Here is a 15,469-nt window from a genome sequence, read left to right as displayed (position 1 = left end):
GAGTTTCATGTGTTTAGCAAATTGTATCTTATATCTTGGGTGTTCTAAGTTTCTGGGCTAATATCCACTTATCAGTGAGTACATATTGTGTGAGTTCTTTTGTGATTGGGTTACCTCACTCAGGATGATGCCCTCCAGGTCCATCCATTTGCCTAGATCCATACTATTTTTGTTGTGTCTGGAAAGCTTGCTGGAGAGCTGCTAGGTTTATTGAAGGCATGGGAGTGTGTCCTCTTCTAATGCAGCTGCCATGGTTGCCTTTGTAAGAAAGAGTGAATAGATGCTAACTTAGGCCTGCTGGTCTGAAGAGTTTGCTTACCGGACTGTCTACTGAGTTTCTCAACCTTGGCATTGTTGATATACTTGATTCGATAATTTTAATTCATTATTTAATTTCAGTCATCCTTGAAGAAATAGTGTATTGTAAAGTTAAAGTTTCAAACCAGAATGCCAGGTTTGAATCCCAGTTCATCAGTGGCTAGCTGACCTCAGTGGATTTCCTAAAAACAGAAGTCCTGAGGCCCAGAGACAGTTACATGTGTTGGCATACATGAAGCAGAGAGAATCCAACCAGTTCTTATGTGACGTCCACAGGAGAGCATCTGACATAGTTAGTACTGTTGTTAGTTCTTCCTCTCACAGGAGGATGTGCAATGCTTAATTTAACTCTTTAACTTTTTAGCCCTTAGTGTCCTCACTGTCAGTTGAGAACATATTTATCTTCTAGGCAGCTGTGAGTATTAAGTGAAATAATTCCTGTAATGCTCTTACTTGAGTGCTGGCCTGTAGTAAATCACGAGCTCTTTAGCGGTGAGCTCTGGTATTAGGGTAAGTGTGTTGTATTAGAGTAAGGATCCTTTAAGCTAGGAAACCAGCTCAAACATACTGGTATCTGGGGAGTTGGTAAACCATTTCAGAGTTACCCTAAAACATTCATAAAGATACTGGAGGACCTTCCATTCATCTGCTGTTGAGTCTGAGGCGAGCTCCCACTGAGGTACTCAGAAAAGGAGGCTTCCTAAAGCTTCCCCCACCCTGCCTTCAAGACTTAAAACATGGAGGGTTTCTCAATATTGAGAGGGAACTGCAGCTGGGCAGCCAAACAAATGAGCAAATGGGAAATCCATAACCCTTGGCTGAAGTCTGACTCGGCAAACCAGCTATGCCTTCATTGCTACTTCAGAGACCTAAGATGGGTAGCAGGGATTCCTTCCTCTGACTGAGTGCATCTCAAGCACTGCCATAGTTTGATATTTCCATGTTTGGATGCTCACAGGAGGCATTACTTAGGATTCTCAGGTTCTGGATTGAAACAGGGTGTTTGTAAATGGCACTTAGGCTGCTGCACCCATTTTATAGTGGTAGAGGACAGTTTTTATTTTCTTTGTTGTTTAAACAGTTGGCAAGATGACAAACTTCTTTTGCTGCTGGGTTGTAGAGCCACAAGTCAGTCCCTTATAGGTGGGCACAGTGATCAGAGTGACACCACATACCTTGCTGTAGGTGGAGTTTGGACTTCTAGGAAAAATAATCCCTTTAGCATTAAAAAATGGTGAAATGGGAGCTGGGCATGGTGGTCCACATCTTTAATCTCTGGAACTAGGTGCCAGAGGCAGGCAGATCTCTGTGAGTTCAATACCAGCCTGCTCTACAGAGGGAGTTCCAGGACAGCCAGGCTAGGCAGAGAAACAAAATAACAAACAAGCGAACAGGGAAGGGGATGGTGAAGTGGGAAGTGAGGTGTGCTGCTTTGTGTGCAGGTGCTCCCAGCCGCACAGCTTCTTCAACTGCAAGTTCTCAGGACAGCAGCATGGTGAGGCTTTGCCTGTGTTTGTTTGGAAGTCTTTCTCATCTTCTTCAACTGCTGTAAATCTGCCTGAAGCAACTGAGTCTGCAATGGAGAAAACTTTAAAAATGGTTTCTTTGGAGAGGAAGCAGAAAAGGAATCGTTCTATAAACTCTTTATTGGTTTGAAACCACAGGAGGTTTAAGAAGCGACTTGGAGCAGCATGGAAAGCTTACAGACTGGTTCTGAGGCATTGTGAGCACAAGGTAGTATGGTTTGATATGTAGCGTCTCATCCTTGGCTGAGGTTGATGCTGCCTTGACTGCAAAGCCTCATGTCATAGATGGGAGAGTAGTTGAGTCAGACATTTCATATTAAGAGAGGAGGCTGGAAAACCTGCATATCTTGTAACTGAAGAAGCTGTTTGGTAGGGTTAGGGAGATCCTGAGGAACACCGCCTTACAGAATACATTGGAGAATATGGGAAAATTGATGTTGAAATAATTCCTGATAGCAGTCTAGAAGGAAGAAGAGGGGCCTTGATTTTGCTACATTTATGACTGTGATTCTGTGATTAAATTGTATTGCAAAGTGATCATAATGCAAAAGTGAGAAAAGCATTATCTAGGCAAGAAATGCAGGAGTCTCAAGTTTTAGGAATGGAGTGGAGGTTTGGGGAGTTTTGTGGTGACTGAGGCAATTTTGGACCAAGACCAGGAAGCAATGTGTATGTGCTTGTGGGGAATGCAGAATATGATAGCTATAGAAGTGTCCATAGCTGTGGGGATGGCTATAATGGGGGGGGGGATACCTATACCTGATGGGGGAAGCTGTTGTCCTGAGGCAGTGGAGGGAGTGGAAGGAGCCACTATGGAGCCTCTTCCTGTCTGCTCTGGGCTTGGTTGTATAGATTGGAGAGGGCAAGAGTCTGGGGAACAGAGGAGCTTTAGTTACAATTACAGTGCTTGCTGAGCTGTGGAGGTGCGTGCATGCCTTTAATCCCCAAGAGGCAGGCCAGCCTCTCTGAGGTCTCTCTGTGAATTCGTGAGTAGAGTGAATTGCAGGACACAGAGAACTACTGTCTCCAAAACCTGAAAACAAAACAACAAACAAAAATCAAAACCAAAAAACAACAAACAAGACAAAAAAACAGTGCTAAGGAACCCTTATCTCAGTTATGCACAAATATGAAGTGATGTGGCTGAAGACACCAGAGGCTCTGAATGGACTGGACTGTTTAATAACCTTCCTATGGAGGAAGAATTGTTTGTAAAAAATGCCTTCGAGACAGTTTCTTTTCTTTTAGACTTTTGTTTGTTTCTAGTATTTATTTGTAAAAGTCTAGAAGCATTTCTTCCTTGATAATTTTATATTTGTTTCAGGTGATACATGCAACCATTTTCTCAAATGGTTTCATAGTATAATAATTTTTCCTTTAAAAAATGTAAGCACATGTGTAGAGTTAAGCTGTTGTACATTTATGGCTTAATAAAACAATTCTGAAATGAAAAATAATGGTGAAATGTGTCTTTCAAAACTTTGTTTCCCCAAAATAAACTATCAGATTATTGTGGATATATCCAAAATAGACCTGTTTCATATGTGAAGCCCAGTGAATTTTCACAAATGCATAAGGTTGGCAGTCTCTAATCCTCATGGTACAGAGCAGCTGTCACCCACTCTCTTGAGCCCTTTTGCATCAGCTTACCCTGCACCCACTCTCCTGGGCAGCACCGATCTCTCATGACAGAACGGCTGTTCTAGAATTGTGTGTAAATGGGCTCTTACAACATGTAATTTTCTTATTTGTTCAGCTCTTTCACTCGACATGTTACACGAGATTAAACAGGGATGGTGTGTGTTTGTCAATAGGTTACGGCTTTTGATTAGTAAGGAATATGCCATGGTATGGATGGACCACAGTTTATTCTATTCACTAAACTATTGGCAGACATTTTGTTTCATTTTGGAGGTGTTATGAGTAAAGCTGTCATGAATAAATATGTACAAATGAGGATATTTGTTTTAATTGTGTGTGTGTGTGTGTGTGTGTGTGTGTGTGTGTGAAGGCTTCAGTGTAAAATAGATACCATGCACACATGGGTGAACACACACACATAGACAGAGTGACATTTCTTTGCAGTCTGTGACTTGCATTTTTCAATTTTTAAATAGCTTTTGGGGATTTTAGTTTCTGTTGTTTTTAACACAGGTGTCACTGTAAAACCCTAGCCAGCCTAAAACTTGCTATACAGACAAGGCTGGCCTCTTATTCACAGAGATTTGCCTGCCTCTGCCTCCCAGTTGGTAAGTGTTCACTGACATGCCGAGCTTGGAGGTTTAGTGTTGATACACTGCAGGGTTTCATTGTTTTTAATTTATGTTTTAAACTCTGTGTGTGTATAGTGCTGTGCCAGGCCAGAAGAGGGCATCAGGTTCCCCTGTAGCTGAAGTTACAGGTGACTATAAGCTGCCCAGGGTGGGTCCTGGGAACTGAGCTTAGGTCTTCTGAGAGAGCATTACAAACCCTAGACCACTGAGCCTTCTCTCTAGCCCCATTTTTATTTTTTGTGTTTAAGAAATGTTTGAGTACTCCAAGGACATGACTCAGAATTCTTCCATTCATGATACCAATGATACTGCCTTGTCTCTTTATTACTATTACTACTATTATTATTTCTTTTTTATTCAGTCACATATTATATACTCTTTGAATCTAGCTTTGTTTGGAGAATTAAGTCAGCTGTTTATAACAGTAGTTTATTCTGTTTTATTGCTATGCAGTATTCTTTTATATGACCGCACTACCATTTTATTTGATCAATATTTGGATTGTCTAGTTCTTGGATATTAGGATAAAGCTGTTTATGAATGCTCTTATACATGTCTCCAATAAACATATGCATTTTCTTTCCTTGGGTATATTTCTTAGGAATAGAATTATGAGGTTATTGGATAGGTATATGTTAACTAATATCATTACTAAATACTTTTCTAACATGATTTTATTAGGTTTTGTTTGTGTCTTGGGTGGATTTTACCTTTTTTTAAAAATTAAGCTAAATAGGCAGTTTTTTAATATAAACTTTAAATATGAAATGCACCCATTTTATGAATACAGTTGCTTCACACGTGGGGTAACAACACTTGGTTTTGTCTGTTTGAGTTGTAGCCATTCTAATGCATGTGTAATGCTGTCAGACACCTTGAACAAGGCAACTTTATAATCTGTCCAGTACTAAGTTCAGAGTACAAAGTTCTAAGTACTCTGGTTCAAAGAGAAACAAAGTTTCTCTTTGTAAATTTCCTGTAAATGTAAATTTTCTGGCCATCCGTATGGCCACTAAATTGTGATCTCCGTGGAATGGTTAAAAACTCCCCAGGGGGTTTTGAGGTTGAGAATTCATGGCTTCTTGAGACCTTGCTATACACCGTACGCTGTATGGATACCCCACCTATAAAAGTGACATTAATTAATGTCCTTTCATTTACCCTAATTTTATTCCATTGAAAGAATTCACGAAGCTAGTACCTGGAGCAGGAGACATGGCTCCTTGGCTACACACACTTGCTGTAACTCTGGCCCCATTACAATGCCCTCTTCTTGCCGCTATAGGTACCCAAATCTATAAACACAATACACAAAATTAGAATTATTATTAATTGTTTTAAAGAAGCAGCTAGACTCTGTCTTCTGTGCATAGTTATTTTTTGGGTTGGACCCATGCTCAGTTTCCTGATTTACATTAGTCTTAGTATTTATAAGGTTAATTCTGTTTTAAAAGGATATTCAACTACATATGAATCAAGAGTCAATTGCTATAAAAATGAATGTCCTTTTCCTGTCAGCATAAAAAAAGCAATATTTAGCCATGTAGAGTATTTGACTAACTTTGATCTCATCCTTAGCACAACAGTGAATTTAAAATGTGCCTAGACTTATCAGGACATGAAAGAAAAGAGGTACAATTTGGTGTTGCCTTATAAAATAGAAAATAGAAAGTGTGATCAGCTTTTAATTTATCTCCAGACAAGTCTATTATTGGCTTTTAAACATTTTGTTTCCAACGATCTAGCAAAGTGTGTGCTGTATACCCATCCCCTTACCTGGGATTAACTCAGTGGTGGTAGACAGTGGATGTGCTGGCCTGCAGAAGCTGATTATCATGTTTTAAAGAGTTTTTGTCCCAGACTAGCGAACAATAAATACAGTCAGGATGGCTAAAGGTGACCCCAAGAAACCAAGGGGCAAGATGTCTGCTTATGCCTTCTTCATGCAGACATGCAGAGAAGAACACAAGAAGAAAACCCAGAGGTTGCAGTCAGTTTTGCAGAGTTTTCCAAGAAGTGCTCTGAGAGGTGGAAGACAGTGTCTAGCAAAGAGAAATCAAAGTTTGATGAAATGGCAAAGTCAGATAAAGTACGCTATGATTGGGAGATGAAAGATTATGTAGCAGCTAAAGGAGGCAAGAGGAAGAAGGACCCAAATGCCCCCAAAAGACCTCCATCTGGATTTTTCTTATTCTGCTCCGAATTCCTACCCAAGATCAAATCCACAAACCCTGGCATCTCCATTGGCGATGTGGCAAAAAAGCTGGGTGAGATATGGAAGAACTTCAGTGACAGTGAAAAGCAGCCTACGTCACCAAGGCAGCAAAGCTGAAGGAGAAGGATGAGAAGGATGTCGCTGACTGTAAGTCTAAAGGGAAGTTTGAGGGGGCCAAGGGTCCTGCTAAAGTTGCCTGGAAAAAGGTGGAAGAAGAGGAGGAGGAGGAGGAAGAGGAAGAAGAAGAGGAAGAAGATAAATAAAAACTCTGTCTTCTTATGAATACCTTAGAGTAGGAGAGCGCTGTGATTGACACATATCTTATTTGAGTCGTGTCTATTGCCCTTGATAGGTTTGATTACAAAATTTGATCAGGATCATATTGTAGTTTCTCAAAGTGTCAGTGGTTTACATAAAGTGGCTGTGGTGTCCAGAGTGCCCTGAAGCTGTATCAAAGTTGTACATAGCTCCAAACATTTTTAAAATGAAAAGGCACTCTCGAGTCCTCCTCACTCAGTGCACTTTGCTGATGGTGTGACAAGGCATTTGAAGATGTTTCTGGATTTTGTTCTCAGCTCGTAAGGTAGTGTTAACTATATGGCTATTGGCCAGAAATCCCGAGTTGTCAACTGTACATATCTATAGTTTGTAAAGAGAACACAACAACCCAGACAGATTCTTGATGCTCCTTGTTTGGCGTGGAGGCTGTGAGGGGAAGATGCCTTTTGGAGGGGGCATAGCCCAGGGCGTGCACTGTGAGGCTGGACCTGTTGATACTGCAGTGAGCATCCTTTGGCTTCAGGTTGTCTTGTTTTTGTATATAGTGGCATAGCATTCTGCTGACATTCTCAGTTGTGGAAAGGGGGGAGGGGTCAGCTGGCATGAGAAGTGTTTGGAGTTTTTTCTTTAGTTAAGTGCAGTAGGTTTTAAACTTTTAAAAGAAACTGTAGAACTCATCGTTGTCAGCAAAGCAAAGAACTACTGCATCAGTGGAAGTCCAAGAACCCTCTGGAGCTAAATGCAATTTGCAACATTCTGTTATTTTTTTGTATGTTTAGAATACTGAAATGTTTTTGAAGTTAAATAAACAGTATTACATAAGAGTTTGCAAGCCAGCTATTATTTCTAACGTTGTAACTGTATGAATTTAAGATTAGGGTCTGGAGAGACGGCTCAGTGATTGCCATTTGCTGCTCGTCCAGAGGAACTGAGCTCAGTTCTCAGTGTAATTCCAGATCCAGGTCATCTGACTCCTTCTTTAGGCCTCCTTGGGTATGGTATATGTATGGCAGCCACACACAGAACTACACATAAATAAAAAAATAAAGATGATTCTTTAAACGTACAACTAAAACAAAAGTAACAAAACAAAGGTAACACAAAACATACTGGTTCCTAAATATTTTCTATTATATGTGCTCCAGTTATTTATGTTACGATATTTCAATAGTAGAAATGCTAATGTTGTATATATTGTACTGAACATCTTTTTGCTCTGAATTCAAACTCAGTTTGATCATATGAGAAGCCTGAAAAATCAGCTTCAGTGAGTGTGGATACCATGAAAATAAGCATTAGCAATCCAACAAGATCGGCTTTATTTTAGCTTAGTTTTCAAGGAGATGTGGTTCGTTGTGGTGGAAGGACTGATGGTGCTGGCCTTGCCTTGCTGTAGTCAGGAGGCAGAGTGATCAGTGCTCAGCTCGTTTGCTCCTTTTCAGCTCAGGAGTGGTGGTCAGTCTTCTCATCCTCAGCTCACTTAGTCTAGGTAAACCCCTGCACGCATGCCCAGAGGCTTGACTCGTAGGTGACAGTCAGTGTTAACTGTCACAGTGGGCAAATCCTCTGCCCATCCTGTTACTGAGATTTTCAGTATTGAAAATGTTCATTTTTGGTCAGGTGTCATCGCACATGCCTGTTACCCCACTACTGGGAGATGGCTGAAGACACTTAGGAGTCATCCTTGGTTTGAGGTCTGGGAGCTCTTGTCTCATACAAGCAAGCAAACAACGGGAAAGAAGAATCACAACAGCGGAAATAAACGTTCCTTTTAATTGAAAACAGCAGCTTCTAGGTCTTCATTAGTTTCAACATCTCACTAGATTGGATTTTCCCTGGGAATGTATTTCTTGGTTTATTTTATGTTTTAGTTTGTATTCTGGACATTGTGAACTGTGGTTTGAATAAGAATGGCCTGATAGGCTCAGATATTTGAAAGCTTAGTCACCAGGGAGTGGAACTGTTTGAAAGGATTAGAAAGATTAGGAGGTATGGCCTTGTGGGAGGAAGGGTGTCATTGGGGTTGGGCTTTGAGGTTTCAGAAGCCCATACCAGGTCCAGTGTTTCCCTGCCAGTAGATCAGGTTGTAGCACTCAGCTACTTCTCTAGCTCCATGTCTGCCTCTGTGCTGCCATGATCCCCAACATACTAATAACAGACTAACCCTCTTCAACCGTAAGCAAGACCTCAATTAAATGCTTTAGTTCTAAGAGATGCTTTGGTCATGGTCTTTTCACAGTAAGAGAACACTGACTGAGATAGAAACATTGAGATATGGAAGTCCAGACTGTTAGTTTCTCATCTGATATCATTTCCTTTGTAGAGTGAGTGGGTACTTTTCTCAGTAGGGCTTGCATTACAACTGTTTCTTGGTGGTGACTCTTCTATGGAGATCTTTTCTTTGTGGTTGTGTTCCTTTGGGTCTTTCAATTCCAACAAAATTCAAGGGTTGGAGATGTAGGTAGACAGAATTTGTCAGATGACCTTACTAGGTCGGTCCTTTCCTGGATTCTCTTTCTCCTCTTTTTCTTAACTTTCCACTAGTTTAAGAAGGTCAGCTTTCTCTACATGTTCCCAGCCAAAAGTAAGGATATTACCCAAATTTTGTATTTGAGATTCTGTGAGACATATGTGTACAAATATATGCATAGAGATAGAGACAGGCAGATGGACTTTTCTATTCTCTTCCAGTATAAAACATTTATTGGCCAAATGATGCTGCACTGTTTCTGATAGCTGTGGTAATGAGTGGATCCTAGTCCTGAGGCCCTACCCTACCACAGTCATACCAGTCATGCTTCTACGTGCACACTTCAAAGTACAGTCTGAGCATAAGGGCCATTGTCTTGCAGGAGTTTTGCTCATGCCAGTTGAGGAACGGAAGCTAAACTGCCACGGCTTGGGAAGTTTAGACCTTTGGGTGACATCCATGAATGTTAGGTTACCATAACAGTCATTTGATAGGCAAAGCACAGAGGAATACTTTTCCTGCTGTGTAAGGGGTCAGACAACATTAGAGTCTGGTGCTGGGTTATTCCCATTGGATTGGTTATTGCTCAGGGCTCTCTGTGCTGGAGTAGGCACTGGTCAGCTGTAGGTGATTGCTGCAGCTGTGCACGTATGGGGAAGAGACAGAGCAGATACTTGGGAGGAGCATTGTCTTTGGTGAGAGATGAGAGAAATGATGAGCTGGTTGTAGGTGGAAAGAAGCAGCTAGCCCCTCAAGACTATTTACATGGAGTTTCCCTCCCGTTCAAGTTGGGTCAGTGTCTTCCACCCAGCCAGACAGCTGAGGAGAGGAGAGGAAGCTCTTTAGGTTGGAGATGTCCTAGAAAACAGGACTCTTGCAGTTGAGAGCTCAATAGGGATGGCTTGCTTGTTTGTTTGTTTGTTTTTCGAGACAGGGGATCTGTGTAGCCCTGGCTGTCCTGGAACTTGCTTTGTATACCAGACTGGCCTCGAACTCAGAGATCCACATGCCTCTGTCCCCAAGTACTGTGACTAAAGGTCCCACCAACCAGCTAAGCCTAGAAGGTTTTGGGTTTGGGTTTGGGTTTTTTTTTTTTTTTTTAAATCTCTTTTTAAAAAAATATCTTTCAGAGAATACTCATTGATTTTTCTTTTTCCAGTATTAATGATCAAATCCAGAACCTTGCTAATAAGTTTCTTAATTGTATTTTTTGATTCGGGTCCATAGGTTAATTGTACATGTATACACACAGTTATAATTAGTTGTTCATTATGGTTTTGTTAACCACAGTGTAAGTGAGACAGTAGCTAGACTCAGGTGTCAGCATTAAAACACATGTCCATTGGGAGTTACTGATCTGTCCCTGACAAATAATTACCCCAGGGTCATTATTTTAGTGTCTATCCTTGTTAAAATATAAAGAATGAGAAACACTTTTAAAGACATCAGTGACTAACAACTAGTACGGAGGAAACATGGTCATTAGTTCTTAATGGAAAGTTGAATCAACTTGGTTTACTTTGAAGATTTTAAAATTTTAAAGTTGGTAAAAGTAATTTTAAGGTTCTTTGTATAAAATTCTCACATTAATTTTTCAGAAAAACCTTAAAATCATTGCTGAAGTGCAACTGTTTTAACAGTAATAATTGATGTTCTGCTGTTGTTTAATTTCTGAAAAATTATACTTCATGTGGTTATAAAATTAAGGATTATGTTTTTAACTATTGCTTTGCTTTTTGAACTGTAAAACTAGAGGATAAAACTTTAGTTCTTCTGATTCACATATTTAAAATTTTTGTTATGGTAAGAAAATGTTTCCTGTAGACAGAAGCTTATTTTGAAGTCCATTAAATAAGACAAGTCGACCCTCTTTGTATAAGTTATACAGCAAACATGGCGTTCTGAAGTATTTCTTCTATTATGACTGGTATCTATCATAATTCTAAGAGGCAAGGAAGATGCTCCTGGTTTTTGTCATCTATAACTTTTCTTTAAATCAAAGAATCTAGATTGAGTGCAAAGAAAGCAGCCAGGTACATTTATCTTACTATATTGTCATCATGTAGAATATATATGAAAATAATATATGGATAATATATCAAGTTATAAAAATATTAGATTGGTAGATAGTAAGTATATGTGACTAAGTCTTAAAAATGTGCCTTTTATAGTTTGGCATTAGTATGGCTTTTTCTCTTCTCTTTAAAAAACTTTTATTTATTTATTTATTTTTTTAAATTTAGGTGTCTGCCATGGCTCAAGAATCTCCCAAAAATTCTGCAGCAGAAATTCCAGTAACTAGTAATGGAGAAGTTGACGATGCTCATGAACATGGCTATAATAGGGTAAGAACACTTTACTTTCGGTTAATGTAGAGAATCGTGGCATACTTTTGCCAATAATTTGAGGATTATTGGATAGGCTGTGGCTCTGGTTTGTCAAGGTTAAGCTTTGCTGCTTAGCTCACTAATAGACAAACTATGAAAAACCCTAAACATTTATGTCAGCAACCAGAATGACAATGTATCTTGCAGTTTTGGCATATAATTTTATATAGTTTTTATTTTACTTTGATAAGAAAAAAAGTGTAGTATTTTACCTTTTTTTTTGTTTTGTTTTAGCAGGATGAATCAAATTTCAGATTCTTTTTTTTTTAAATATATTTTTTTTTATTACGTATTTTCCTCAATTACATTTCCAATGCTATCCCAAAAGTCCCCCATACCCTCCCCCCCCACTTCCCTACCCACCCATTCCCACTTTTTGGCCCTGGCGTTCCCCTGTACTGGGGCATATAAAGTTTGCGTGTCCAATGGGCCTCTCTTTCCAGTGATGGCCGACTAGGCCATCTTTTGATACATATGCAGCTAGAGTCAAGAGCTCCAGGGTACTGGTTAGTTCATAATGTTGTTGCACCTACAGGGTTGCAGATCTCTTTAGCTCCTTGGATACTTTCACTAGCTCCTTCATTGGGGGCCCTATGATCCATCCAATAGCTGACTGTGAGCATCCACTTCTGTGTTTGCCAGGCACCGGCATAGACTCACAAGAGACAGCTATATCAGGGTCCTTTCAGCAAAATCTTGCTAGTGTATGCAATGGTGTCATCGTTTGGAGGCTAATTATGGGATGGATCCCTGGATATGGCAGTCTCTAGATGGTCCATCCTTTTGTNTCAGCTCCAAACTTTGTCTCTGTAACTCCTTCCAATGGGTGATTGTTTCCAATTCTAAGAAGGGGCAAAGTGTCCACACTTTGGTCTTCGTTCTCCTTCAGTTTCATGTGTTTTGCAAATTGTATCTTATATCTCGGGTATACTAAGTTTCTGGGCTAATATCCACTTATCAGTGAGTACATATCATTTGAGTTCTTTAGTATTTTACCTTTTAAAATATTATTTATAAATATTAGTACATTCTTTTAAAATGTAGTAGCAGCATCTAACTGGTTTTAAAAAGTACTTAATTCCTAAGAGGCTGGTTTTGATTTTGCTGTTGTTTTGCTATTTTGAGTTGCTGTGATAAAGTACCATGACCAGAAAGGGCTCATGGAAGTGAGAGATTATTTTGGCTATGGCTCTAGAATGTTAGTCCATTGTGGGTGGGGAGTCCTGGCCCAGAGGTTGGAGCAGGAAGCTGGCAGATCAAATTTCTGTCCACACACAGGAAGTGTAAATTTAGAACAGGAAGTATAGTGAGGCTGTAAACTCTAAAGCCCATCCCCAGGCTCTGCCTCATACAGGTTCCCTAACCTCCTCAAGCAGGGCATCCCCTGGGGCCAGGGTTCAGACCCGTGAGCCCATGCGGGGCGTGTCTCATTAGACCCAGCAGAGCAGTTAACGTCCTGAAAGTGGACAGTCAACTCAGAGGGAAACTGAGGTTGGAGGTGCATATGTGCTGGGATCGAGGCTGAGACCTTGTGAGTGGTAAGCGTAGTCTCTACCACTGAGCTACAACCCTAACCTAGTGCAATTAATTTTGCTCTGCCTCTGAATTCAGTTTAATGCATTCTAATGAAACACTATGATATTGGAAATAATCTGCGTTCCAATTTCAGCTGTGTCATTTCTAACAGTGAAACCTTGATAGTGTTTCTACATAGAAATATTTACTTTTATTAGGATATTAATAGTAAGTAAGATGAGTAATGTGCCTTATAAAGTCAGAAATGATGGTGATACTTTTGATTTCTGAGATTAAACATTCTTCTAATGACATTTGATACAAATGTACAACTTTAAGGAAAAATATGGTTCTGTGGTCTTAAAAAGGTAGTTTTGTTTTATTATGCTGTTTGCTTGCGTGCTTGCTTAGACAGGGTCTCACTGTGTAGCCTTGGCTGGCCTGGAGCTCACAGAGATATGCTTGCTTCTGCCTCCTGAATTCTGCTGAATTCTGGGATTAAATGTACACACCAGCATGCCTCTCTCTCTCTCTCTCTCTCTCTCTCTCTCTCTCTCTCTCTCTCTCTCTCTCTCTCTCTGTTTTCTTGAAAAACTAGTGGTTGAAAAGTTTTTAAATTATTTTATAATTCTGTTATGCTTCTGCTTCCTATTTAAGAATGAAACCTTTTTGTGATATTTTAGCTCAGGACTCTTGAGACAGTATCAGCTCATTCTCAGTTGTGGTCTGTGACCCATCTTTGTAGGTACCAGGGGCATCACCTTTCTTTTCTCCTGGCAGCCTCACCTTTATATATTGCTCAGGCCTGTAAGGGTGGGGAGAAATGCACTTCTGGTTGGGAACTACTATTTTAGATAGCTCTTTGTGATAGTCTTCAAGCCTGAGATTTATCTTAGGTTTTTCTACTGCCAGGACAGAATACTTGAGAATGGATAATTTATAAAGAAAAGAGGCTTGGAAGGGAGAGAAGGCCGAAGAGCTAAATAGTTTGTAATAATGTGTTGAGAGAATTCATTCAGCTTCATGAGAAAGCCATTCATGTCTCTTAGAAGCCTCACTTTAACATTACAGCATAAATGGCAGCATGAATTTCACCCAGGACAGACCACAGTTACACTAGTTATTTATTTTACTTGGCAATTACTTTAATTGGGCTTCTGAGCATGTCTAGTCCAAAATAGTGTAACTGAAGGAAGACTTGAATTCTGAGCACACAGTGAAATCTCTTACCTCTAAGATAAGCCTGCATGATAAGGAAACTCAAGTTACTGTCATTAACCAATTACTTAATAAATATCTATTAGCACAAATAACTCACTGTACCAAATATTTAATTCTTTTTTCTTCCAAATTTTGATAACTACTTTAGCACATGTATTCTGTGAATATTTAGTAAGTAGCTGCTGTGTACTACACAAGGCACTGGAGATACAGCAATGAAAAAAATACCTACTGCAAGAGACTTGATATCCTTAAAGCCTATTTGAAGGTGAATCATCCCAGCGCTTGGGAGCAGATGCAGGAGGATTGCTGCAAGTTCTATGCTAGCTTATTTACACAGAAAGTTATAGGCCAGCATGGCCTACAGATTAAGATTCTGTCTCAACAGAAACAAACAACAAAAATAGCTAATGAAAGTAGAAGCCCTGTGATCAGTGAAAATGCACTATATTCAAAGAATGTTAGGTGTTATCTCAGTGGTGGAGTGTGCTCACCAAACCCAGTGCAAAAAGTAAAATAAAAAATTGAAATTAGGTTCAGTGTTGGAAAGATCACCACAACCTATTCTCTTTCTTAAAACTTCTTGTTATTAGAGTCTGGCTTACACACAGGGAAAGCTCCAGTGTGAACACCGCTGAATAAGGACTCAGTACATTTCCAGGAACTCAGACCGTTCCCTCATTGCCTGTTGCTAAGCAATATGCTTCCCCCTTTCCGGGGGTGGGGTGAGGTAGGGTGCCCCCAATGTAAACCTGTCTTGATTGATTGATTGATTGATTGATTATGTGTGTATGTATGTATGTATTTGTTTGGTTAGTTGGTTTGTTGTTTTGAGGCAGGGTCTTCTTATGTAGCCTAGGCTGTCCTCAAACTTGTGATTCCCCTTCCTCAGTCCCCAAGTACAAGATGTGCGAGCATGTATAGCCATTGGACTGCTTTTTCCTGTCCCTTTGATTGTCAGTGGGATTGTACAGTTTGGGTTTTGTGAACTCACTTTGACTAAACATCCGAGACTCACTTGCACTGTTGCTTGTTCTCTGACTTGTATTATAGTTTCCTATTTATACTCTGGTTTTGGTTGGTGGGCAGCTAGGATGTGTCTGGTCCTTGTCCATCATGCATACAATTGCCTTCCCCACACCTGTACAGATGTTTGTCCTACACAGTCAACTGTGGAAGGGACAGAGGGAAGTGTGCAGGTCATAAGTACACACTAGCAGTGATGGAGAGCTCTAGCTTTCAGCATCTCAGATAGTTCCTCATAG

At 40.0% G+C, this 15,469-nt stretch overlaps 1 protein-coding gene and 1 pseudogene across 4 annotated transcripts in view; both read left to right on the top strand.

Moving 5' to 3' along the window:
• The window catches only part of Arfip1 (ADP ribosylation factor interacting protein 1), a 90,157-nt gene that overhangs the window by 24,346 nt on the left and 50,342 nt on the right, over positions 1 to 15,469 (top strand). For all 4 annotated transcript variants that reach the window (XM_021158821.2, XM_021158822.2, XM_029475197.1 and 1 more), the window contains exon 2: positions 11,325 to 11,426. In XM_021158821.2, coding sequence (XP_021014480.1) covers positions 11,334 to 11,426 — 93 coding nt within the window. In that variant the 5' untranslated portion in view covers positions 11,325 to 11,333. The remainder of the gene's footprint in view (positions 1 to 11,324; positions 11,427 to 15,469) is intronic.
• LOC110291603 lies at positions 5,986 to 6,595 on the top strand (annotated as a pseudogene).

This window comes from Mus caroli, chromosome 3, assembly GCF_900094665.2.
Source record: "Mus caroli chromosome 3, CAROLI_EIJ_v1.1, whole genome shotgun sequence".
Classification (NCBI taxonomy): Eukaryota; Metazoa; Chordata; class Mammalia; order Rodentia; family Muridae; genus Mus; species Mus caroli.
The sequence above is the reverse complement of the archived record's forward strand: the minus strand, read 5'-3'. Positions and strand labels throughout refer to the sequence as shown.